General features: G+C 42.3%; 1 protein-coding gene across 11 annotated transcripts in view; it reads left to right on the top strand.

Annotated features, from left to right (window-relative positions):
* The window catches only part of RBFOX1 (RNA binding fox-1 homolog 1), a 1785930-nt gene that overhangs the window by 1194011 nt on the left and 565321 nt on the right, over positions 1–26598 (top strand). For all 11 annotated transcript variants that reach the window (XM_045993979.1, XM_045993969.1, XM_045993978.1 and 8 more), the window contains one exon: positions 8836–8877. In XM_045993979.1, coding sequence (XP_045849935.1) covers positions 8836–8877 — 42 coding nt within the window. The remainder of the gene's footprint in view (positions 1–8835; positions 8878–26598) is intronic.

Here is a 26598-nt window from a genome sequence, read left to right as displayed (position 1 = left end):
TAGTGAATCCATAGTATTCCACAGTATAGATCAAGGGTTGGCAAATTATGGCCACAAGCCAAATGCAGCCCACATTTTTCTGAAAATAAAGTTTTATTGAGACACAGCTGAAGCCATTCGTTGACACATGGATTTTGCTGCTCTCTCACCACAAGGGCAGGACTGAATAAATACAGCAGACTCTATGGCCCTCGGAGCCAAAATTATTTACCATTGGACTCTTAGAGAAGAAGGTTTCCCTTTCCCTGTTAGAGGTGAACCACAAGTTACTGAACCATTTTGGTACTGATGGACGCTCATATTCTCCACGGTCCAGGTCTGTGTTGTGAGAAGTCATGTCCTCCCCTCCCCATTCTTCCCTCCATTCTGTGCTCCTAGCAGAGGAATCTCTGAGAGGAAGGAAATGTACATTCTGGGTTGTGACAGCTGCCATCTGCTCCCCAGCAGGTGTATACCAAGTCACGCTCTAATCCATGTGCCTGACAAGGGCCCATTTACCCAGCCATCTCAAAAGGATAATATCAAGCCTTTAAAAATGTCAGGGCAGCTATTGCCTATATATATTCATATATGTGTATACATGTATACACTTTTTTTGTGTGTGAAAAGGAATCTGAGACTCAGAAAGTGTCATTATTCAGCCAGATTCCCACAGCCTAGAGGGAGCTAAGTCAGGATTTAAACCCAAGTCACTGGCCTAATGGTCTTTCTGAAGACCCTTGGCCCTCCCGCTAATTCTTACAGCAATTTCTAGTATTTGTTGAATTATTTAAATGTGCCAGGTGATTTACTTAGTACTTAACCTGGATATCTTATTTTGTGCTCACAAGAAAATGAGACACTAGGTAGGCACCATGTTATTCCCATTATACAGATGGGGAAATTGAGAATAGGGAGATGATATAATATGGCTAATATTATGTAGACGATCTGCCATGATTGGACTGAAACTGTCTGATTCCTGAGCCTCCAGGCTCTACTGGGGAAGAAACTCAACCTGCAAAAGGATCCAGTGGACTGTCATCAGAGAAATCTGATTTGGTAGAAAGTATCCCAGTCTACACTCATTCATAATAATAATGTTAAATAATAATGTTAAAAATGTGGGTTTCTTTGGTTTGGTTTGATTTCCTTGATACTGGGAACTCTGCACTGCACTGATTCAAAGAGGGGCTTGAGTCAAGCCATCTGGATGGGAGTTCCCTCCCTAATACTTCCTAGCTTTGTAACTTCTGAATGTCCCTCCACCTGTTTGTGCCTCAGTTTCCCCATCTGGAAAATGGAGCTAAGGATACTGTCTACTCACGATGTGGTGAGCATTAACCAAGATCGTCCTCAAAATCATATAGCACCTTTTTTGGCATGTCATAAACATTAATGTGAAACTTATTTTACTAAAAAATAATTAAAATAATTATTTTCCTGTTAGCACAGTTAATATGAGCAAAATGTAAAGATTGTTTGAAAATAATGTACCTCCTTAAGCCCCATGCCCCAGTCCAGTGTTCTCCCTTACTTTGTCCTGCCTTCAGCTGTGCTCTTTATAATATCCTCTTCCCATATCCTTGGGTAGATCTGTCCACCCAACTCGTATTCATCCAGTGAGGATCAGATCAAGGACTCTATCTCTGGAAACACCTGACTGATGCCTCATTCAACTATTTTTCCCACACAGCAGACTGGGTTGGTGCCTCTCCTTTGGGTGCCTGTGGGATCCCCCTCTATCACACTGCGACCTGACACTATAATTTCCATTTTATTCATCTCTTCCCTTGTCTTTGGGATTTTTTTTTTTTTAGGAAATTCACCATGTATCATTGATATGGACATCCCCTCCCATTACACAGTGCTTGTCAGATAGTAGGAACTCAGACCACACCTGTGAAATATATACCGTAATCCTGAAATGCACTGAGGAAATAGGCAAACTGTAGAATTCACCCGAGGTAATTTGAAGCATGTCTTCATAGGGAATATCATCTTATTTCAGAAGAATTTATAATGACTATGAAAATGGAGAATTTGAGAAATGTATGTAGGTACCAGCTGATTTGATGTATTGAGTTCTATGTTGCTAGACTTCTTGGGTGCTTTTCTTCTGAGTAATTCACGATTGCCCTGAAATTTGGAATTTCTACCATAATATTTCAATCAATCTACACATCTATTTAATCTATTAATTTATTATGTCTTATTTCTTTTGACTTGTACTTTTCCCAGTTTAACTTTTCATTTTGTTTTTGAGTAGTGGTCCAGTTTACCTTAATCTCGCCTCGCTTTCCTCTTTTGCTTGACTCTTCCGCCATATTGAATTACTTGTACTTCGTAATCTCAACTGGGATTTCCACACATTCTCTTCTCTCCTTGAAAGGATTTTGTTTAATTCATTCTTTCTCTGGATCTGTTTTCTAGAAAAATAACGATGACAAAAATAGCGCATTTTTTCAACTCTCTGAAATAAGGTGGTTGCACATCTTATTTATTGTAGCTAATGTTCCCTGTATTGTAATTATTATTTTTATTGCTTTCCCCCCTTGAGTAAGCTCCAGAAGACTTGTTTTTACTGTTGCATTTCTAGTACCTAGAACAGTGTCTGATACACAGAATACATAGCGTCTGTATGCACTTATTGTTGGGTTCATGGAGGAATGGATGAAAAGACAAACAAATGAAATGAATGGATTCCAAAGACCGTCCTGGTCTCCAGAAGAAGAGAGCCGAGTAAGACTCAGTCCTTTCCCTCGGAGATCCAGTCTGGTGTGTGGGCCCTAGGGGAATCAAACTAATAATAGGGTCAAGATAAAGCGGGAAGAACTGATGAGAGAGAACTCAAAGTCAGTAGAAGATGAAAAAGGTTGAGTCTGAGAAAGGTTCTTTGGCCAGGTTGGCTCAGCGAAGATAGGAGAGGGGACAAGGTGAATCCCTGCTATTAAACATCCCATTCAACCAGGAGAGCAAAGGGTCTCGTGCTGAAGTTTATTGCTTCAGTTTCTAACCTTTCATAAGTGCTTACTTGGCAGCCCTATCAAGAGTGGTATTTGGTTCTCTGGAAGCATCTTAAAGGAGCAGCACCAGACCTCCCACTTTCCCTTTTTCCATTTAGGCTATAAAATATATTGGTTCTGTGCATGATTGCCATGTGAGGGGGAAAAAAATACTGCATGTTAGTTTCCAAATGAAATGACATTTTGTGAAGTGTACATTTAAGATATTTTTCAAGGCTGGCGCTTTTTTTTTTTTTTTAAGATTTTATTTATTTATTTGTCAGAGAGAGAGAAAGAGCAAGCACATGCAGACAGAGTGGCAGGCAGAGGCAGAGAGAGAAGCAGGCTCCCCGCCAAGCAAGGAGTCGGATGTGGGACTCGATCCCAGAACGTGGGATCATGACCTGGGCCAAAGGCAGCCGCGTAACCAACTGAGCCACCCAGGCGTCCCTCAAGGCTGGCTTTTAAAGAGTGCACTGGGGGGGTCTTTCTTCATAACAGATGATAAGAATTTACAGGTGCCTCTTGTTCTCTAGCCCTCTCTCATCATGGTTACGGGAAAAATATTTAAGAGGTCTAACAATAACTAGGGAGCCTTCAGAGCGTCATGACCCCCTGCTCTGAGTGTTGTGTGATGAGCACAGTCTCCTGCTGTGATGGGACTCAGCCATCTTGCCCAGCTGGCCAAGTTCGCTCTGTCACTTGGTGAAGAATGGGCGGTGAGCAGCCCCGTTCCTCAGAAGGTGCCGGTGTTACAGAGTTGACTTCCAGCCAAAGAGGGAACCGCAAAAGTAGGCTCCATTAGGTGGCAGGTAGAATGTGGTAGTGAGGACATCCAATTCACAGAATATTTATGGGATCAGATAGGAACTTGTCCCAAAAAGGAGAAGCAAGCTATTGTTACTAGAATATCAGCAAAACAGTGACATCTGGATGGCTCAGAAAGTTAAGCGTCTGCCTTCAGCTCAGGTCATGACCCCAGGGTCTTGGGTTTGAGTCCTGCATCAGGCTCCCTGCTTCTCCCTCTGCCTGCCACTCCCCTGCTTGTGCTCACTCTCTATCTCTCTGACAAATAAACAAATAACATCTTAAAAAAAAAGAGTACTGGCAAAACAATATGGGATGTGCCATGCAGGAAAAATTAAAAAGAGAAAACAAAAGACAAAAACGCAAATTAAAAAAAAAAAAATGTCCACTGTACAAATGACTCAGATGCCCTTTTTGATTATATCCCAATCTCATTTTCCTTGATCAACTTCATTCGCAGGACAGCATAGCTGTTTTCATGGCTACTGGTGGATTTTGCGTTTGATACGCTGTGTAATAGGAACATTATAATATGGCATCACTCCACATTGTTTAGGTCAGTAGGCTCCTTGTTTTTTAATTTTTTTTTTTTTTTTTAGATTTTATTTATTTGACAGACAGATATCACAAGTAGGCAGAGAGAGAGGGGGAAGCAGGCTCCCTGTCGAGCAGAGAGCCTGATGCGGGGCTCAATCCCAGGACCCTGAGATCATGACCTGAGCCGAAGGCAGAGGCTTTAACCCACTGAGTCACCCCAGGCGCCCCTGGCTTTTTTTTTTTTTTTTTTTTAAAGTGGTTCCTCTAAGGATTACAGTACACACATTCTTCACTTCTCTCAGTCTACATGGAGTCGATATTTTACCATTTCAGCTGGAATGTAGAAACCTCATTGACATATGTGCCCCTTTCCTCGCTTCATGTTGGGTTTATGTCAGGTACGTTGCAAACCTTGTGAGGCAATGTTGTCATTTTCTGCTTCCAGCCACTACACGTGTTGAGAGAACTCAAGAGGAGTAGAGAAGTCTGTTACATTTATACTCACCCACATGTTTACGTTTCCTTGGCTCTTCCTCTCTTCTTGATGTTCCACATTTTCTTGTGGTATGAAATTCTCTCTGTCTGGAGAACTTCCTGTAGCAATTCCATGAGTGCTGGTCTGTTGGCAATGGATTTTTTTTTTTTTTTTTAGCTTCTTTAGTATCTCACCTTCATCTCTTTTTCTTCCTTTTTTTTTTTTTTAAGATTTTATTTATTTATTTGACAGACAGAGATCACAAGTAGGCAGAGAGGCAGGCAGAGAGAGGGGGGAAGCAGGCTCCCTGCTGAGCAGAGAGCCCGATGTGGGACTTGATCCCAGGACCCTGAGATCATGACCTGAGCCGAAGACAGAGGCTTTAACCCACTGAGCCACCCGGGCGCCCCATTCATTTCTAATGGCTGTTTTTAATGGAATTACAACTCTGGATTGACACTTCTTTCAATGCCTAAAAAATCCATGTGCCACCCTCTTCTGGCCTTTCTGGGTTTTGTTTGTTTAGATGAGAAATCATAGTTATTTGAATGGTTCCTCTCTCACGAATAATGCATCATTAGTCTCCGGCTATATTCAAAGCGTGCTTTTGTTTTATTATTTTCTTTGTTTTGGTTTTTGGTTTTTAGCTGTTTGATTATATCTAGATGTGAATTTCTTTGCGTTTATCTCTTTTGGGTTTGCTAAGCTTAAATTTTATAGATTTATGTCATTTGCCGAACACGGGGAATTTTTAGCCATTATTTCTTCTAACAATTTTTCTGCAGTGAACTCTGTCTTTATTCTAGAATTCCAGTGACATGACTGTTATATCTTTTGGTATTAATGCTACAGGTTCCTGGATTTACTTTTCTCTCTCCGTTGTTTAGATTAGGTGCTTTTTATTCTTATGTATTCAAGTTCATTGAGTTTTTTCTGCTGTCGCCATTCTACATTTGAGCTCATTCCCTGAGTTTTATTATTATCATTATTATTTTTTCCTTTAGGCTATTGTTCTTACAGTGCTAAAATTTCCATTTGGTTCTTCTTTGTAGCTTCAATTCCTTTGCCAACACTGTCTTTTTTGTTTGTTTGTTTGTTTTTCATTTGCTTTACTGTGTTTGCCCTTACTTGTTGGAACATTTCTAGAACAGCTGCTTAAAATCTTTATTTGACCATTTCAGTATCTATGTCATCCCCATGTCAGTGTCTGTGACTGTCTTTGCCTGTGTGAGTTTAGGTTTTCTGGTTTCTTTGTATGCCTAGGAAGTCTGGTTGTATCTTGGGTGGACTGAATATTCATGTTATGATACACCAGGTGTTATTATTACTCTGTGGAAATTGGTGATTTTTTTTTTTTGTTAGCAGGCAATCGATCCAGTTAGATTCAGGCCGGAAGTTCTTACCTTCCTTCTGTGGATTTTGTTTCCAGTATCATTTCTGCTGTCAAAGACTTTCTGTAATAGTTGGATCTGTCCCACATGTGTGCATCCCAGTGGCCAGTCTGGCTACCCGAGCAGTGGTCTGCCTAGTTCAGCTCGCAAAGTCTGTGGTAACTGTTGGGGTCATACGCAGATACGTGTGACTCGGGTGAGTGTCGAGTTCATAAAAGCAGTACATGGTGTCATTTCCCCAAACTCTTTCCTTCCTTCCAAACTCTTTCTAGGATCCTCAAAGTTTGTTTTTTTTTTTTAAATTTCCTAGGGCTCCCCTTTCTTGTTCTCTAGCCAGAGAGCTGGTGTTTTTTTACCCTGTTCTTGTGCTCCTACAACGAAGCCTGCCTTTGTGACCAAGTGCAAGAGAACAGAGAGAACAGGCAGTGGGATTTGCTACCTACTGGGACCAGAGCATCTCACATCACAGAGAAGCTTTGCCTTCTCCAAATGCTGGGCATCTCTCTCTATCTGTATTTTGATGCTTAATCCTGGGTTCTAGGCCACCTTGAATCCATGCCAGGGGAGGGAGGCAGAACCCACCACGTGTCTAGTGGTACTTTGAATTCTCTCTTCTTGCCTGCCCCACCTGCTTACCTTGCAGAGACTGCAAATGGTCGTTCTATGCATTCCTGCGCATTCCATGCACACGTAACGTCTGCCCTAAGTGGAGGGAGACCGCATAAAGTGGGCTTCTTCATCCGACCTAGAACCAGAACCTCCTCACATGCTTCATTTGCTGTACTGTGGGAACATACACATAAAATAAAATTCACCAGCAATTTAGGGATATTAAATACATCCACAATAGTGTGCCGCCATCACTCTCTAGTGTGAGAACTTTTTTCATCTCCCCAAATGGAAACTACAAACCCCTGAAGCTGTCCCTCCTCACGGCTTCTTCCCCAAATCCCCTGGCGGCTACCAATATGCTTTCTGTCTTTGTAGATTTGCACCACTTCATTTTTTAACAGTTTCTGGAGGTAAACTTTGCAAACTATTAAGTCACTTCTTTCAAGTGTATAAACCACTGGGTGGTTTGTGTTTTGTATATTTATAGAACTGTACCCATTTTCTTTTGAATATTTTGGAATATTTCCTCCCAGTTGTTTCCTCTTTTTTTTTTTTCTGTTTTCTTTCTTTCTTCTTTTTAGTGATCTCTTTTACTGAGTTTTTTTAAACAAAAGAGGAATTATAACATGTGTGCACCTTTCTACCTTCTTTTCTCAAAAACTACATATTGCCTTTTGAGCATTTCCCATTTCTGTTTTTCAAAACTGTGGTTGCAGATGCTGCATGTTGTGCCATCAGACGAATGTACTAGAATTTATTTTGTATTTTCCCATTATTGCACATTGTAATATTTACAGTTTTTTCTTTCACACGGAATGCTGTAGTTAATTGACATATAAATAAACATCTGTTTGTATCTCCTCTTATTTTCTTAGGTGCTACTCTCAGAGGTGATGTTTCTGGGTTAAAGGGCATTGGCAAAGGTTTATAGATTTGGGGGTTCTGGCATATCCAAAATAAAGATTCTTGTTTTTGTTTTTTGTTTTGGAGAAAGTACAGAGAAGCTTTCAATACAAAATACATAAAATATACATCAAAAGTCAGTTCCTAAACCTTTTTATCCTTTAGTAAAAGTTTCAAAAACTTGCAATATACTGTCAGATATAAGGAGTCAGGGGTTGTTGCATTGGTTAAAAAAAAAAAATCAAGAAATACACAGAATCCGGTGTGAAAGCAGACCCAGATTTTACTCCTGCTCACTATCTGAGCTGAAGGTAGAGTGAGCCAGTCCCCACGAAGGTAGAGTGGCCATATGTCACAGTCTGCCTTGTCACTCCCACTCCACGTCGGCTGTCCCTAGCATCATCACTGATGCCCCCTACCCTCTCCTCCAACTCACATCCATTTCTCCTGTTTGGATATTACATTAGGGGTCACTCTCAAGAAACATCCTTGATTTTAAGAAGTTCATTTTGGTAAGGGGAGGGTCCTCGAGGCATGGCGTATGTATCATGAATCTCTTTTGAGCTTACGGTAGATATCACAAATTCATCAGAATTTCTTTGATACAAGCATGTCCTCGGAATTCTCCCCAACTCGGTTCGATGAGGACTTAATTATGGTATGATCAGAACTGGACCAGAAAATGGAGCCCATTTGCCAAGCCATGTAGGTGACACTATTCGTCCTTGACATGGGATGAGATGTTGTGTGACCGCCAGCGCCTAGCCCCAGCTGTTTTGAGTCGGCTTTCAGTGAAGAGCGCCGGTACCCTTAGGGCAAGAGGGACCTTCCCTAGGAGGGAAACCAACATCCCTGGGCAGATTTTGCCTCCCACGCCCTCTACGGGATCTCTCTCCTCATTCTTCTTCAAGACTCTGGCTCATCCTAGCTGTATTTCTGGATCACACGACTGAAAATCCAAGTGAAGCTCTGACTGTGTAGACCTAAAGGAAAAAAATTAAATACGTAATTAATTAATTCTGGGTCTGCTTTGAGCCGAGTGATTAGAAGCAACTTTCCATTTTCTTTCATGTTGTTTTTGTGCAGAACCTGCTGATTTCTCCCCCTCTTTTTCTTTCCTTTGTAGGTTTCAAGACAACAGATGAATTGTGAAAGAGAGCAGCTAAGGGTAGGTGCATTTTCCAGTAAAATACTTCCTGGTTCTCGCTTCTGTATGATAAGCAAAAATTTCCTTGTCTCTCCCAAGACACAGGGTTCTAAATAGTGGGCTTCGTTTTAAGACTGGTAGAGTTGAAAATATTTATCCCAGCTAATTTAGTATTGATTGAGCTGGTAAATACAGTATATCTTCTTTTGAAGTGCCATTATAGTAGATATGGATTTTTTGATTTAGATTCAGCAATAAATACTTCTCTTCTGGAATTTGTTTGACATCATTGTACTCTTTTTATGTACAACACGAGGTCTGAGTAATAACAAAGGTCAAAAGGATGTCTTGCTGCCTTCTTAATGTGAATACCAGGCTGTTGCTGAGTGGCTAAAATGCTCTCTTGCTGTTAACTGGGATGGGTGAGCCACGAATATGTCAAGGGCATCTTCTAGGAGAATTCGAGTCCTCCATGGATCTTTTAGTTTTCGTGGCATTTGTGTATGTAGAAGAAAGAGACAGAATTTTAAACCTCATATGCTATTTACCTTCTTAAAAATGAAGCTCTCTCAGTGCTCATGAGTTAGGGATAATAAGTGTTCCCCGGCTGAGGGGAGGGTGATTTGCTTATAAAGAAAGACAGCTGGTTGAGATTGTTCTCCTCGTGGTATCATGGTTGATATCCTTCTTGACGTGGATATGGTATTTTAAGAAACATCAGGATTTTCTCCACCCCCCTCCCATTTTTTTTTTAAATGCACTCCTGTTTTGGATGGATGACTTTGAAATCATAATTAGCCCAGTTTTAATGTCGCTGATGGAAGTTGGCAATTTTTACTGGACAGTGTGCCTTATTATCGTGTTTCCATATTACAAAAACTGGAGGAATCCACTGCTTTTAAAAGCATCACAGTGAGGTTTGGGGTTGAGGGACCATTGTGCTCGAAGGGATCTAATGCATCGGAATAATTTATTAAACCAGTCTAATGTCATTGTAACTTTTCAGAGCCTTGTAACTTTTCAGAGCATTTACTTAATGCCGGTCTCAAGATGACAATGATTTGTAGAGTTCTTTCCATTTTACAATTGCTCTTGGCATCAGGTTTGTTAAATCCTTGTGTAAAACAGAGTCTGGTTGCATGGAATGGAGGAAGTGAGTCGTGGATGTCTTCTTTTATGCATATTTATTTTATGTGGTCTCCCAGCATGGCCCTCTCTGTTAACCTCTCATCTATACCCACTTCATTCCTCAGTACCTGTGCCTACATTAGCTGTGACTCCTTCGTGAAATAGCCTTCAAGATGTTTTAAGCTTTCCCGAGCTCTCTTATTGCTTTTTCCCTGCAGTCTGAATTACTGGTTCATCCTGGTAAATAATGTATTGCAACTTCAGATTTCTCTTCCTGTTTGGATGAGGACGATGGCCAGAACTAGGTCAGAGCAAGATAAAGAGGAATGCAAGCTTTTGTCTCCAGGATCCCTGATAAATTCCTCAGAATTAAGATAATCCTGAAATCTCTACTGCAAATGAGACTCGCTTGGCAAATGCAGGACTCCCGAGGTAATGGAGTGCTTGTGCGCAGTTTGAGGGGTTTATTATTTTGCATTGATGAGGGCATTGTCAAAGGGGTGTGGTTTACGAACGAGAATGGCACCCTCCCCACTCTGTTGAATTCAAGCAGGTTTGATACGATGGGTCGTATAGTTCAGTCCCCGTGTGGCTCCAATAGCCCCATATAAAATTATCTCTAATACCAAGAATTGGTGCTTTGTTTGTCGTTGCTATTACAGTTTTTGTTTTTATATCTTCAACTAATTTATGTTGTGAATCAATAGAAAACACATTTAAATTGATGGAATGCACATTTCTGTGGTTTAAAATTTAAATGGTGCCAAAGGGGATGCAGTGAAGACTTCCTTTCCGGTTTGAATCTTAGGCATGTAGTCCCTTCCTGGAAGTTTTCCCGTGTTACTGTGCAGTCTGGCCTTCCACATCTGTGGGTATTTACTCCGTCTTCTCCTTGTCTTCCGGTCCTAGCTGTGTCCTGAGCCCCTCTACTACCTGAAAAGAGAACTTTCTAGATTAAGGTGATGGCATTATTTTGGGAGGGGGGGTCCCTGGAAGAAATGTGGTTCTGATTTGAAATGCTAATACTTGGCCTTCTCAATGAAATGAAGTTTCCTTAATCTCATTTTTTTCTTTTTAGAAAGAGAGCCAGTGGGAGAAAAACAGTTATCTGTTTAGTTACCATCACCATTTCAGAGTGCCTGCCTGCCAGCTACACTTTCAAAAGTATGTTTTAAACACAGCAATCAAGCTGTGTTTCCAGATTTGCTGTACAAGATGACCAGACCATGGGCATGTGGTCAAGTTCATATTTCTTCATTAGTTCATTCTGTTATGTTGTCAGAATTCAGGGATGCAAGCAGTAAAATGCATTGTAATTGTAAAATTACATCTTTTGTAAAATTGTAAAATGCATCTCTTTTTCTTGGCCTCCTGGAAACAGCAGCTAATGCAGAAAGGTACAGCTGCTCTTTCCGTTTTGTGTGCGTGGGCACTGTGTAGGGACTGGCATGTCCCAGACCTGCTCCTCTGCTTTCCTTTCTCTTTCTCACAAATTCTAAATTATTTTCTTTCCAAAATGGACTCCGAGGTACATGTTCTCTTAAGATATTACAGATCTGAAACAAATTCTCTATTTAGTTAATTCTCTTAATTTTTAAAAAGTTGAAGAAAGGCAAACTTTTTTTTTAGATATCTGCAGGACTTCTCAGAGCCTTTAATATGCAAAAGTGAAGTACAGGGAAGTGGAGATAATATGCAGTGTTTCATAAAATCATCTGATCACAGAACCTTTTTGGATGCAGAATACACTCTGAGAAACACTCCTGAAAATCTTATCAGTTTTTAATTTTTTCCCCAGCAAGGATGTTGTAATCTATAAATACAGAAAAGCGATGCATTATTTAAAGTACAAAAACATTTCATCACTTCCCAATGCTAGGGCTGACTCAGTGGACTTCTGGTGTTAGCACAGTTGTTTGGAATCTCTGTGCTTCTCTTGGCCTTTCTCTGCTTCTTCCAAGATGAAGGACAAGCGTCCCTTCCTCCCATGACATTCTCATTGGGAAGTAGGGGAAGAGGAGGTTTTTCCTCATAGCCCTCGCGTTTAGTTGGAGGAAAATCATTCTGGGAAGCCTTCTCTGTGGACATTCTCTTTTGTTGCATGGGCCAGTCTCTATGCCAGTCACTCCCACTGTCCTGGGATCTCAGTTATTGGCTGTAACAGCCATGAGTCATCCCAGGGGATGGCCCCATTGTCACCTGATCGAAAACAGGATTTGTGGATCTCTTTGGTGGAATTACCCAGTAGAGTCCTCCACAAACGGAATTCTCATGGGCCCTGTCTGTCCCTCATGGTGTTGCTTCCTGCCAGCTCCTTTCAGTGCTCCCTTTCATCCCACACACATGGCCATGGGAGCCATATCTAAAGCCTCAGGAAGTGCCTGAACTCCGGCCCATGGACTTTCGTAGATGCTTTCTCTGCCGACTTCTCACAGATCACATCTCCTCATTCTACCTCTTCTACCCGCCTAGGCCCTCCCTTTGTATTTTGCCTTATGTTCTTTGGAACGAGCCCAGACGCAGTCTTTATCCATTTCCCCTCAGCATCAGGATCTGACGGTGCACTCACCCCAGCACCCAGCTCAGCCCCAGAGATACTGTCCGTGAGCTTCCTGGTCCCTACTCTGCCCAAGAGAAGAGCCTCATTCTGTTACTCCTGACCCATCATCTGCCCTTCTCAGAAGGAACTCACATTCCCAGTGAGCAAACTACAGAACAGAAAACCTGTTTATCCCTCCATCCCACGTTTTGGCTGAACCTTTCTTGGGGCTTGCATTTCAGATTGGCACTGGGATCTGCAGGGGAGCTGGTCCCCCAGTGCTCACCATGCGATCTGTGCATTAAGAGCTCCTGACTCCAGGGGCTGTACTCACCACCTTGTCCCCGCATCACTGCTGAATGAAGCCAACGGGTCGGGTAGTGCTGGTGGTGCGGTTACCATCATCCAGCCACCAACAGTTACCTTTCTGGCATCTGGAATGACAAATGGAGAGGAAAACAAGGAAGAGAGAAATTATGTGACTTTAGTAGCCCTTTGTCTCCCTCAGTGACCTATGAATTGCAAAGGTGGTCACAGGGTAAGGGGACAAATGCCCACGTTTGTTAGCATTCACATAAAATACCTGGTTACAAAGGAATCTTTTGTGCTATGAGTATCTGACATTGGTTTGGAGGCTGTTCAACATACTTGGTTAGAACACTACAAAGCAGGCAAAGGCTTGGCTCTTGCGTGGGTCTGTATCCATTCATGGACCAAAATCTTTATCAGCAATATGGCAAATGGATACCATGGGGGTCAGCATGGCACGAGGGGTGGTTAGAGGTGGTCAGGAGCTCTAGGTATATTGACTTAGGTTCATATCTCAGATCTGAATCTTCCCTACCTTTTTTAAAGCTTCAGTTTCCCTGTATGTAAGATAGGGATCCTTTCTCTCCGGATTGTTGATCAGATGAGATGACTTACGTGAAACTGTTCAGAAAAAATGTATGCCTCTTAATGAGGAATATTAGCTGTTGTTAATATGTAGTCTTCCCAATGATTCTCATTCCTCTCCTACTAGGAATACCAGGCAGAGAATACAGACATCAGAGTATGTCCATTCCCAGTCAAACCCTGACATTAAAAACAAACAAACAAACAAAAACCCTCAAAGGACAGGTTCCATAGAAGAAAAGCGCCTCTCACTTAGCTAAGCAAATAATAAGGACTGATTCAGGTTAGCCTACGCACAAAAGGCATACGAACCAGGCCTCCCAAGGAGCCTAGCATCAGAAAGCTGCCAGAACTCTCTCCTCCCTCATCTTGATTTCTGCTGGTGGGCCCACTCTGGAATTTTCTTTTGAAAAAAGGATCTCTCCCTTTTTTAAGCTTAAGGCACCTTTCAGCCCCTAAGATTTATGCTGCAGGTTCCTGCAAGTTTAGGGGCTGTTAATGCCTCCTGATTATACATTCCTGGAAAAGGTATCTGATTGGCCCAGTCTAGCTCAGCGGTTCATTCTGGTCCGATCAGAGGTGTCTGGAGAAGCAGGACAAATAAACCTCATTGCCCAGGGCCAGCTACTGAGGAACCTGAACATCAGGAAGAAAGTCATCGCCAGCTGCGTCAACATCCCCAAGGAGGTGTGCTGCACCCTCCAAACCTGGTGATCAGAGGCAGGCAGGGGATCCTGGGAAATCGGTGTGTTATACCCAGGGTCCAGCTCAGCATTTTGCAAAGGGCAAGACACCTACCCTGTGCGTGGTCCTCACAGATTTCAGGTGGTGACCATCTAGTCAGTAAGAAAGGGGGACCTACTTAGAAAGTGATTCCTTTCTCACTTCTCTCTCAGTCCTTTTTATGTCAGTGAGAAACTCTGAGTTGCAACTACACTATCTTTGACAAGTCTCTCGCTGGTCCTAAGCCCTGTTTTGAACAGAAAGGGAGTGTGTGCCTCAGGCTTGGAGCCTGCAGCAGCCAAAACATCTGTCTAGACTTTAAAAACATTGTTTGCAAAATATGGTGGTTAAGAACGAGGGGGCTGGAGCTAGGCCCTGCTGAGATGAAAATCTAGGCTGTAATTTACTACTTGGGCAGGTTACTGAAATTCTCTATACCTCCAGTGCCTCCTCTGGATAATGGAGATAATCGCCTGTTTCCTAAGTCTTCTGTGTATGTGTGGGCCCCTGCAAGCATCGATTAAAGTCACACATGCAGATGAGGATCTTAGAACATTGTCTCGTATGGAAGAGGTTCTTAATAATTGTTAGATATCAGTAGGTTGATTTTCTTCCCATTAACTCTTATTTATGACTGCTGATATTGGTTTTCCAATTACAGTGGCAACACAAAGTTTCCTTGGCAAACATATCTATTTGGGTTAAAAATGAGCTGCTTGAAAGACGGACATTAACTACATAATATTACACAATGCCTGCAGTTATGACAAAAATTGTGACGTTGGAATGCAAATGACCGAAGTTTCAGAAACATTGAAATTGCAGTGCCAACCTTGTGAAAGATGGTGTCGAGCAGATCTGCATTATCAATATTTAATTTGCCAGTTAGAAGCAAGTTTCTCATTTCTGCTAGATACAAGAGTGATGTGGATTGCAGAATGCAAATTGCTAATGATCATCTTGGCTTAAACCCATTGCCTTCATTCAGGCATCAGATAATGAAACTTCCCGGCTGCCTTGGAAGTGAGCTATCAGCATCAGAGACACCTTTCCCCTACCTCCCTGTCCCCACCCCCTCCTAAAGTCCGACCCATCCTTGGGGGCTGCGGAAGCCACAGGGAAGGGAACATAAGCCCCCCCACGACTTGATGAAACCTCACAGCATTCATGATTTTTCGACTACAAAGCGCCTGCTTCCATTCCGTCACTTATTCAAGAAATATTTTTTGAGCATGAACCATATGCCAAACACAGTGCTAGGTAGTGGAGATAAGCCAAAATCTACACATGCCCATGTTCCTGTGCCTTGCAGCCTAGCAGAGAAGGTAGGGATTTGTCAAGTAACCATGGCAAAATTGTCCATGTGAAACTGACAAACGCCTGAAATGAGAGATGTTATATAAAAGCACATGGATGGAAGAAACTTACCTGATTGACGTCCACTTATCAAACTTCCCAAATTAACACTTCCTGTCCAGTCCCTTTATCAAACATACTGATGCATGCCCGTGACATCCTGTGAGGTAGCTGTTTTGTACAATCTCACCTTTCTCTCTGCTCATGGAGGGGTCTGCTTGCCAAGAGTCAGTTGTATTTATTTCCAGACCTGCTTCTGCCAGCTGCACTTGTTATTGTAATTACATTATTTAGTGGAATATTGTGTAAACTGATGAAAAATGAGTGCAGTAAGAAAAAGAGCTGTTTCTATGAAAACTAAGTTAATGCTTTGGAAACATTCTGTGAGAGCAAGCCTCAACAATTACTTTGATTAGCTGTGAGAGGACTGTAAAATGTTAGTGGAAAAAGAACCCTCGGAAATCTGGACAGATTCTGCAGTCAGAATCTTTCCAGCGTGTCTTGAAATGTTTACCTCACTTTAAACAAAACCAGAACTGGGAGTACATATCAGACAGGAATTTTCCTATAAAGCAAACTTTTCCTGTAAAGGACCAGATAATGGCTACTTGAGGCTTCATGGGCCATAGGGTCTCTATTGCAACAATTTAACATTGAATTATAGCATTTAAGGCAGGTACAAACATAATAAGTGAGGCTGTCTTCCAATAAAACTTTATTTATAAGAACAAGTAGTGGGCCAGACTTGGCTCCTGGTCCATATTTGGCTGACCCTTCCTGGAGACTATGAAATGTGGGTGAGGATTTCCTTGGCACTGATAATGAGGAATTTCAGTCAATAGAAATCACTCAAAGAAGACACCTCAGATGCACATCAAAGATAATAGATTGAAGCACATTAATATATTTAGCATTAAACAAAATATTGAAGAGACCTCTGTATCACTTTAAAAGTGATTTCTTGTTTTAGTAGGCTTCTAACAAATTACCTATTCCCATCCCAAATGAGATGATTCTAAAGTATGGATAACTGACCCAGGGCTTGAAACATAAAGTAAAGTAGACTTATTTTTATGTGCCAACCCTAATGGCTCAAATCCCCAAATCCCCTCAGTCTGGAAGAATAAATTTATCCTTTTTCCCAGGATCCCTCAACAAATAATTTCGGGAACTCCCCAGTGAGGGTAACCTTTTCCACACGTACATCCTGGCGCTTGTCCTCTACACACTGTTGTTCAGCTGCTTCAGAATACTCTCTTTTCCAAACAAATCCTAGTAACTTGCACGTCTGGATTATTTTGTCTTCAGAACCAGTTCTCTGGAAGCATGAACGTTGTCCTCCATATTAACATCCCAAATACTCAGCTCAAGTCAGACTTCAGTGATGAGCAAAGATTTGCTGAATGCTCAGGGGGTAACAGAAGTCCAGTATGCATGGGGACTTGGAGAGGGGACCCTCAGGGTACTTAGATCCCCACCATCAGTGGCCCTACCCAGTTTCTTAGAAGTTCCACACGTATGTCCATGTGTGCGCACACACGTGAAAAAAACCTAATCAAGCTTTCTTTAATCTTACGTAAGTAATGGTCTTGTTTTAGTGATTTTCTCCCACCAAAGAGAGTTTAGCCCAAAGCAGACTCTCTACTTGTAAAAATTGCAGAAACTCAGAGCACTAGAAGAATCTCTAGCAGTCGCTCACCTACTCAGTGAAAAATGTATAAATGCTTAAGTCTTTAAACGGAGCACTGTCTTCACAAGACCTTGGATTCCGCACTCTTCCTTACAGTCTCCCGTGCTCTCTGGCATTTGCAGGGTCTTTAATTGATAAGCATGAAGGGGAATGGATCAAGAAGTCAGCCAACTAGTGACAGATTTCGATTTCCCCAGCCTCACGTGAGGCACGGGTAAATAAGGAAATTTGCAGGTGGTCACCTCCCTGTGTCTTTGGTGAAAGATCCTGTAATTCACATGCATGTCAACTATCTGCCCTCATCTGAGTCCCGCCAGGCATTCCGGCATGTTCTTTGGGGAAGACTCCAAAGTTATCCCATTTAGGACATTTGGTCTAATATTCATTCTCTTTAATTTTAGCCCATTATCCCTAGTTATCATCCCCTTTCCAGGGCAAATCTGCCCCATTTCTTGCTTCATCATTAAATCGGTATCAAACAGCTTCAAGCAACCTTGCTAATAATGCTGACATTTCAATTTGTCATAGCCGCTCCTCATTCCTATGACTGATGCCTCAGCGAGGGCTTGCCTTGCTCCTCTGCTCTTCTGAGATCTAAATATCACTCCAGGAAAAATAAGATACCCTTGGTAGGGAGGGGGAATGGACCAAGAAGCAGATAAATAAGTCCTCTGTAGTTTCTTCTACTTGGGGGCAGAAGAAGGTAAGCTTGACTGAGACAGCAGGATCTCCCCCAACTTTGTTCATGGCCTGCGACTGAGACAGCAGGATCTCCCCCAACTTTGTTCATGGCCTGCGAGAACCGGCATGTTGGCTGTGCACACCTGCCGTGGCCACGTGCTTGTCTGTTGTCAGAGTCAGCAAACATTCCTTCCCCTAGGTAGCCAGGGCTCCGTTGTCCGTTGTCCTTCTGGGGTTAATTTTCTTCGCTCATCTGTTCAGTTTTGGAGGGACAAGGAATCAAGCCAAGGTCTACAGATATGGCCAAGGCAGGCCAGTCGGATTCTCTCTCCTATGACTTTATATGTTCTCGTAGTCCATTTGGGCTGCTCTAACAGAACACCACAGACTGGGAGGCTTATAAACAATGGAACTTCCTTCTCACAGTCCTGGAGGCTGGAAGTCCAAGATCAGGGTGCCAGTGCGGTCAGGCGAGGGCCCTCTTCTGGGTCACAGACTCCTGGTTGTGTCCTCATATGGTGGGATGGGTGAGGGGGCTCTGTGAAGTCTCTCTCGTAAGGGCACTAACCCCATTCATGGGGGCTCCACCCTCATGACCTAATCACCACCAGAGGCCCCACTTGTTAATATCATCACAGTGAGTATTAGGGTTTCACTACATAAATGGGGGTAGCAGCTGTTAAGTGGAGTGACACACAATAGAGAAACAGGTACAGTAGAAAGCCAGAGTTGGTTCATTTCAGCGGTGATGTCCTGGTGAGACTGGGGGAGGCAGTAATTCCTCGGGCTGGACCTCTGATCCACACTGACTCCTCTTTTTATCATGTAAGCCTGGCTACCCACCCCTCCCTTGGGTTATTTCATAGCCTCTGAGTGATCTCTTTTTCTGCTGATGTTAGTCAGAACCCATTCCTTTTGCCTGTGATCAAAGAACCCTCACCGATACGCTAGGGAAATACACTGAACTTGGGAGAACTGCAGAGCCAAGCGTTTGGTTAACGGCTTGCTAAAAGCCAACTCTAGTATCATTTCCCAGAATCTCCCCTGGTCGCCTTTGTGGGTTGGCACCACCATTTTAGTACTGGCAGAGCAAAGCAAAGAAACTATAGGTTTATGCCACACACACAGCTAGATAGTTTTACCAACATCTGCTCATTTCCTCGAGTCCTCATGAGCCTGCGAGGCATGGGGAATGAGACTTAAGTTTCAGGCTAATCGGAGCCCTTTCCTTCTCTGCACAAGTCAGAAGGTCTGCTTTCAGTCAGTCAGATCCTTACAAACAAAGGAGGGTTAAAATGAGATGATCATACATCACTTAGTTAATGCTTCTCAGAGGACTCTCCAAAGGCCACCTATAGTCTTTATAGAAGGTACCATCTCCTCAAACCTAGTCAGTAAAACACGTTGATGTCCTAGACTCACCCTAGAGACACTGAATTATCATGGTTTTATGGGTTGAGATGTGTCTCCCAAACTTCACACACTGAAGTCCTAACCCTCAATATCTCAGAGTGTGACAGTATTTGGAAATAGGGTCTTTAAAGATGTAAGTCAAATAAAATGAGATCTTAAGAGAGGCCATAATCCAGCATGACTGGTGTTTCTTCTGTAAGAAGAAGAGGAGATCAGGGGACACACCCACAAAGGGAAGACCGGATGAAGACCCAGGAATGGCTATCTTCAAGTGAAGAGAAGATGCCTCAGAAGAACCCAACCCTGCTGATACCCTCATCTCCGACTTAGAGCTTCCAGAATTCTGAGAAAATAAATTTCTGTTAGGTAAGAAACACACAGAGAATCTATACCCGTCATGGCAAAGGTAGAGTTCATGTGTCCACACTTAGCCATCCACGTCTCTTGAGACTGGCCCTCTCTTGAGACTGGCCCTATCAACTGATCAAGGGCTCCTTTCCATTCAACCCAGAGAGTGACCTTGTAAACTTAAACAGAGCTTTTCTAGGTAGCCACAATGAGCAGATCAGAGCTTTTTCTCATGTTAAAATCTATTCAAATTAGTTTTCTCTTGCTGTCCTGAATAAATTACCATAAAAGTAATTTACACAGCACATGTATTATTTTGCACTTCTTTAGGTTGGAATTCCAGCATGAGTCTCATTGGGCCAAAGTCAGGGTGCTGGCTAGACTATGTTCTTCTGGAGGCTTTAGGAGGGGATTTATTTCTTTGTTCATTCTGATTATTGGTAGAATTCAATTCTCTGTAGTTGTATAACTGAGGTCTCCATTTCCTTCATGGCCATGAGCCAAAGGACATTTCCAGCTTCTAGATTCTGCCGTGTTCCTTAGCTCATGGCCCTTTCCTCCATCTTCAAAGCCAACTACGGCAGAGTAAGTCCTTCTCATGGATTGACTTTCTCCTGCCTCTTCTTCTATTGTATCTCCCTGACTGATCCCTGTTATGCTTTTAAGGATTCATGTGATTACACTGGGTGCATCCAGATAATCCAGGATAATCTCCCTATCTTAAGGCCCATAATCTTAATGCCATCTGCAAAATCCCATTTGCCATGTAACATAATATCCTTAAGTCTAACACCAGTAAGCAAAGATCATGTAGTCCAAAATCCTGTTACAGTATTTTTGTATACCATCCCTACTCTACTTGGACTGATTCTGTTGGGCTGTCACATACTACATACATTTACTTTAGTGATCTGGGATTAGCCACTTCCATTTCCATGCAGAATTTCGAAAGTGAGAGGCCAGAGCATCCAGAACCACCATTGAAGGCAGCCCAAGATAGCCAGTGGGACACCCATGCCTACCTCTTGAGCTTCTTCTTCCGCATTTCCTATTGGCATTTGGTTCTTTCCCAGGTAAGTCCAGCAGTGACAAATGAAGTACTATAGGAATGTCTGTCGTTAAGAGCACCGACCCTTTGATATTTTTTATTATTTACTTATTCCGTTGATTTCTTTCTTTTTTTTTTTTTTTTTTATTTGACAGAGAGAAATCACAAGTGGGCAGAGAGGCAGGCAGAGAGAGAGGAGGAAGCAGGCTCCCTGCGGAGCAGAGAGCCCGATGTGGGGCTCGATCCCAGGACCCTGGGATCATGACCTGAGCCGAAGGCAGAGGCTTTACCCCACTGAGCCACCCAGGCGCCCCTCTTCTGTTGATTTCTACTCACAAATTATAGAAAGTAGGTAAAGAAAATGCAAATAATTATTTTTTTTAAAGATTTTATTTATTTATTTGACAGACAGAGATCACAAGTAGGCAGAGAGAGAGGAGGAAACAGGCTCCCCGCAGAGCAGAGAGCCTGATGCGGGGCTCGATCCCAGGACCCGAGATAATGACCTGAGCCAAAGGCAGAGGCTTTAACCCACTGAGCCACCCAGGCGCCCCCTGCAAATAATTATTTAAACAATAATCACTTATGTGTGTTACCTAAGTGTTGAATGAAACACATGAATAAATGAGTAAATCAAGGATTCTAAAGACTCCTGGGAATGCCTATCACAGATCCTTTCCGAGCACTGACATTTCTTCTCATCACTCACTTCCATGTGCCAAAGATAGCTTCCTGAAAACACTGACGGACCTCATTATAGGGGCTGTTTTCATGCACAAGGCAACCCCGAAACTTGGAAGAAGCACTTCACTCAGGAGGGACAGGGATTTGATGGGTTAGTACCCCAACTTCGTCACCCCTAGGGTAGTGCAACTCTGAGATGTATTATTGATCGTTGCCTAGAGTTCCACAACTATGGCATTAAGTGCCGGTTTCCCATAGTGGTCACTTGCCTGTTAAGATGCCCTTCCTTACTGTCTTTCTTCATTCCACACTCCCTCACCTGTTCCTCTACTGGTGCTTCCTTAGATCGTCTCCCAAACATAGTATTTGCACTTGAATTTTACCCCACTTTGGGGGATCCATATTGCAGTATTACCACCACCATACTGAGTGACACCATAGCTTAATGATTCCATCAAGCAGGTCATTCTGAGTAGTAGATTTTCCATCAGTCTGGCCCTTATATGATCATTCTTTTGCCCAACCCCCCTCTTTTTCTTCTCTTTTATAATACATCACTCCTGTTCTTGAGGGCAGTCGTGGATTATTGAATAGATTTGAAAGGAGCCGCACCTTGATCTTTCACTCCTATTGCATTTCCCAACAGTTGGGAAACTTGTGTTGATCTGACAGGGTAATTGGGGCATTTGATGTTGACAGAACAATGTCCTGCTCACATGTGAAGAGGCCAATGCATTTGCCGTTACGATGTGGACATTTATATTTGCGCCAGTGTAATTTCTAATTTGTAGGTTGCTTTTAAGAGTATAGAAAACTGGGACTCCTGGGTGGCTCAGTGGGTTAAGCCTCTGCCTTCAGCTCAGGTCATGATCTCGGGTCCTGGGATCAAGCCCCGCATCAGGCTCTCTGCTCAGCGGGGAGCCTGCTTCCCCCACCCCCCTTCTGCCTGCCTCTCTGCCTACTTGTGATCTCTCTGTCAAATAAATAAATAAAATCTTTTAAATATATATATATATATATATATATATAGAAACCTTCCTGGGTAGAAGCATGGGGTCATGATTTCTGAAAGCTGGACTGCCTGCAGTACAGCACGTGCATGCACAGATATGCACACACAGAGTAATCTGCTAACAACTTAGGAATTTAAATATTTTTGGCAATTTTTATAGAGTTATTTTCAGTGGTTGTATATGCCTGATCTTGATTGCATATGTGGTTTGACGTATTTAAGCCAAAGGCGTATTCTTATAGATGTCTGAATTAAACATAGGATGCTTTTCAAGATAGTGGAGTTAATGTTTAAGTGGTTTTGATTAACTTGGTTTTGCTTATTTGCTCCTAAATATTCCAAAGCAGAGCCATCTCCCTTTGCATAAAGTGATTTGGGAGCACAGCCCTAGGAAACATAATTTTCTAAATAGCCAAGAGCTTCATGCCCAGAATATTTCCCCAAAGATGCCTCAAACTAAAGATTTGAGGTTTAGCCATTTCTACACACCACCGCCCCCAACCTCAGGTAGTGCAGACTGGGAAATCGGTACCTAACTATATAGACATCCAGTGATTAAGGTCGACAGAAACCAGAGCCAGGAAGATGATGTTTGGTGGAGGAGGGGGAGGGATGGTATTGTGAACCAGTGAGCAAGACTCGGCTTGGAATTTGGAAACCCTTAGTGTGTGCAGTTTGCCCAGAGTGGCATGCTGTCGATTTTTTCCTCGGGCAACATTTTCCATTAAGGAAAATGAATTCCTGATAAACAGGATGGCCCTTCATCAGCACATCTTTTCCCCAAGAGCGATAAATGCGAATCTCATCTGGTTTAATATATCATAGGTTCTTTACAAGCAAAGCTAAAGCTTCCATCTTGAGAAGTGTTCATTCTTTGGAGTCATAGATTATGTTATTCTAAAACCTTGTATTGAGCATCTACTGTATACCAGGAAAATAGGTATCTTCTCTTTAAGGCAAAATAAGTATAGCTTTTTGTCTTAAAGGAAAATGTCTTGCCTTTAAGAGCTATGCAGTCTGCTAGGTGTGGAATGTAGACAGATGTAGGTAATGGTGATGCAAGGGAGAAGAAAATGCCATTCGGTTGATAGGAAATGAGATATCATGAGGGCTAGTCCCTCCTAGCTACAGTACTGGGACAGGTCTCTTAAAGGAGATGTTTCTCCCTCAACTTTGAAATCTTGTCTGAACTCTCCAGATCTTGATACCCGAAAGGCTAATGTATTTTTCAATTTAAAAACTATGTAAGCATCTTAACCTCAATATACCTAAATCCATACTCATCATCTCTCCCCTTCACACACACCCATTAGTCTGGTCTTCCTTGCTTGTTCCGTCTCTCTGTAACAGCTCCCAATTCATTTGCTGGGGCCAGAAACCAGGGTGTTACCTGTGACTCCTGCATCTTCTTCACCTCCAGATTTGAGATCGGTCATCTCTCTCAAATCTGTCAATTCCTCGTCAGATCCGTTCTCACAAATACAGTTGAGGCCACCATGATCTCTGTTTGTGATGACCCTGGGAACTTTCCAAAATTTTACTTGTTTTCCAGTTCTTGTTTCCTTTCACGGTGGACACATATCCTGGGTTGCCTGAAACAGTCACAGTTCAGCTGTTATCTTTGTGTAATTATGAATAACACTTATGTTCTTCCCAATAAAGTCTGGTTTGGACAATAAATTGTAGTTACTCAATATTCCATTCACTCTTCTGGGCCAGGATGACCTTTCAAGGCATAATTAATGCCTCTCATAATTTTTATTTTGTCACCATGCTGATTACCTTCATTACACTTACCCACAATCTGTGATTACCTAGTTTATTTACTTGTGTACTTCTTTATGGTCTCCCTTTTCTACCATCCCACTTCCTTTATATTAAAATCCGCTAGAGCTGGGACAATGCTCATCTTGTTCATTGCTCTCTTCTTTAATGCTTGTGCCATAGAGGAACTAAATCAATGTCTGAAAATACTAGATCAGTATTACTTTTTTTTTTTTTTAAGATTTTATTTTTATTCGACAGACAGAGATCACAAGTAGACAGAGAGGCAGGCAGAGAGAGAGGAGGAAGCAGGCTCCCTGTGGAGCAGAGAGCCCGATGCGGGGCTCAATCCCAGGACCCTGGGATCATGACCTGAGCCGAAGGCAGCGGCTTAACCCACTGAGCCACCCAGGTGCCCCGATATTACTTTTTTTTTAAAGCACACTGAAAGGAAACAGCATAGGCACCAATGGCATAATTTGACCCAACTGATAACCTACATCCCAGAGAGCTACTCTAGATCTAGATATCAGAATGTATCAGGGGAGCCTTTACTTTCGGCCATAGAACAATTTTTTTTTTCCATAAACAACTTTAGAACTGGCAAAATGTATGAAACACAAGTTTTCAGGCATTGGGCACTAGCAAGCATAGAGTTATGATCCTTGAGAGAATGAGAGGTGTGTGAAATGAAAGTGACACTTCACCCAGCTCTGTGCCTGGGGGAAAAATCCTCACCCATAGCTGCAAGGAAGTGGAGCCCAAGTGGACAGCAGAAGTTTCGTTGAACTAAAGAGGCAGTATAAGAATTGGGGAGGGTGGGGTACCTGGGTGGCTCAGTGGGTTATGCCGCTGCCTTCGGCTCAGGTCATGATCTCAGGGTCCTGGGATCGAGTCCAACGTCGGGCTCTCTGCTCAGCGGGGAGCCTGCTTCCCTCTCTCTCTCTCTCTCTCTCTGCCTGCCTCTCTATCTACTTGTGATCTCTCTCTGTCAAATAAATAAAATAAAATCTTTAAAAAACAAAAAGAGTTGGGGAGGGTAAGGGGGCTGGAATTTGTGGAGCAGGACACTGGAGAGGGTTTTGGGTTTTTTTGTTTTGTTTTGTTTTAAAGATTTTATTTATTTATTTGACAGACAGAGATCACAAGTAGGCAGAGGCAGGCAGAGAGAGAGGAGGAAGCAGGCTCCCCGCTGAGCAGAGAACCCGATGTGGGGCTTGATCCCAAGACTCTGGGATCATGACCTGAACTGAAGGCAGAGGCTTTAACCCATTGAGCCACCCAGGCACGCTGGAGAGGGCTTTGTAGGAGGCACAAGTCTCCGTGACCTGGTACATGTGGGGCCAGGCAGCGTGAGTCTTAGTAGAGAGGAAAGACCATGATGTGAGATCCAGAGGGAGATACTGAATGTTGTGGGCATTCAATCAAGACTAGAAAGATCACACAGTGTCATTGAGCAGGGATCAGAAAACTATACCTCATAAGTCAGATCTGGCCTGTGGACTATTTTTGTATTGCTCATGATCTAAGAATATTTTTTAAAAGTTTTTAAAGGGTTAAAAAAATAAAACTATGTGACTAAGATCATATGTCACTTTCAAAGCCTATAATTTTTATTTTCTGGCCCTTTTTAGAATATGGGAGCCATTCCCTACACCACAGTAAAGCCCATGCTTTAGGACTATGGACAAATCCAAAGTAGACTTGCTATAACCAAGCACAAAAGTTAGCCTGATAGGGTCAATAGCATGTATCAGTTATTTAAGTGCTTCTAGACTAAAAGTCAACTGTCATTTAAGGGACGAAACATAATTCAGAACCACTAAAATCTATCAATTAAATCCCCATCATAAAACAAACCAAAAAATGGTAGACATGTATAAAAGAGAAAAAAAAATGTGAACAATCATCTAGGGCAGGGATTGGTTAACTCCAGCCTGTGGAACAGCCACCTACTTTTGTAAATAAAGTTTCATTGGAATACAGCCATTCTTTTGGTTTACATATGGCAAGGGCTACTTTTCTGTGGCAATGGCAGAGTTGAGTAGTTTAGGAAAGACCAAATAGCCCACAAAAACTAAAATATTTATTTTCTGGCCCTTTAAGAAAATATTTGTTGGCCACTAATTAGAAGAGAAAAATATAGTCACTTGAAAGAGACTACCAAGTGAGTCAAATGTTAGAATTTATGGACAAGTTGTTTTAAAAATAACTATTATTACTGTTGAAGAATTTAAAGAAAAAGGTGGACACAATAAACTCATAGATGGGAAATCTCAGTAGTGAAAGGAAAGCTTTAAACAGTGACTAAATTGAGATTCTAGAAGTGAGACATATATTACCTGAAGTGTAAACAGAAGTTTGTGAAATTCTAAGTAAAGAAATAACTAAACTTGACGATAGGATAGAAAAAGTAGAACTAAGAAACAGAAGAAAAAAGTTTATATTGAAAAAGAATTAAA

Source organism: Meles meles, chromosome 21 (assembly GCF_922984935.1).
Source record: "Meles meles chromosome 21, mMelMel3.1 paternal haplotype, whole genome shotgun sequence".
NCBI classification, from domain to species: domain Eukaryota; kingdom Metazoa; phylum Chordata; class Mammalia; order Carnivora; family Mustelidae; genus Meles; species Meles meles.
This window is presented reverse-complemented; position numbering and strand designations above follow the sequence as displayed.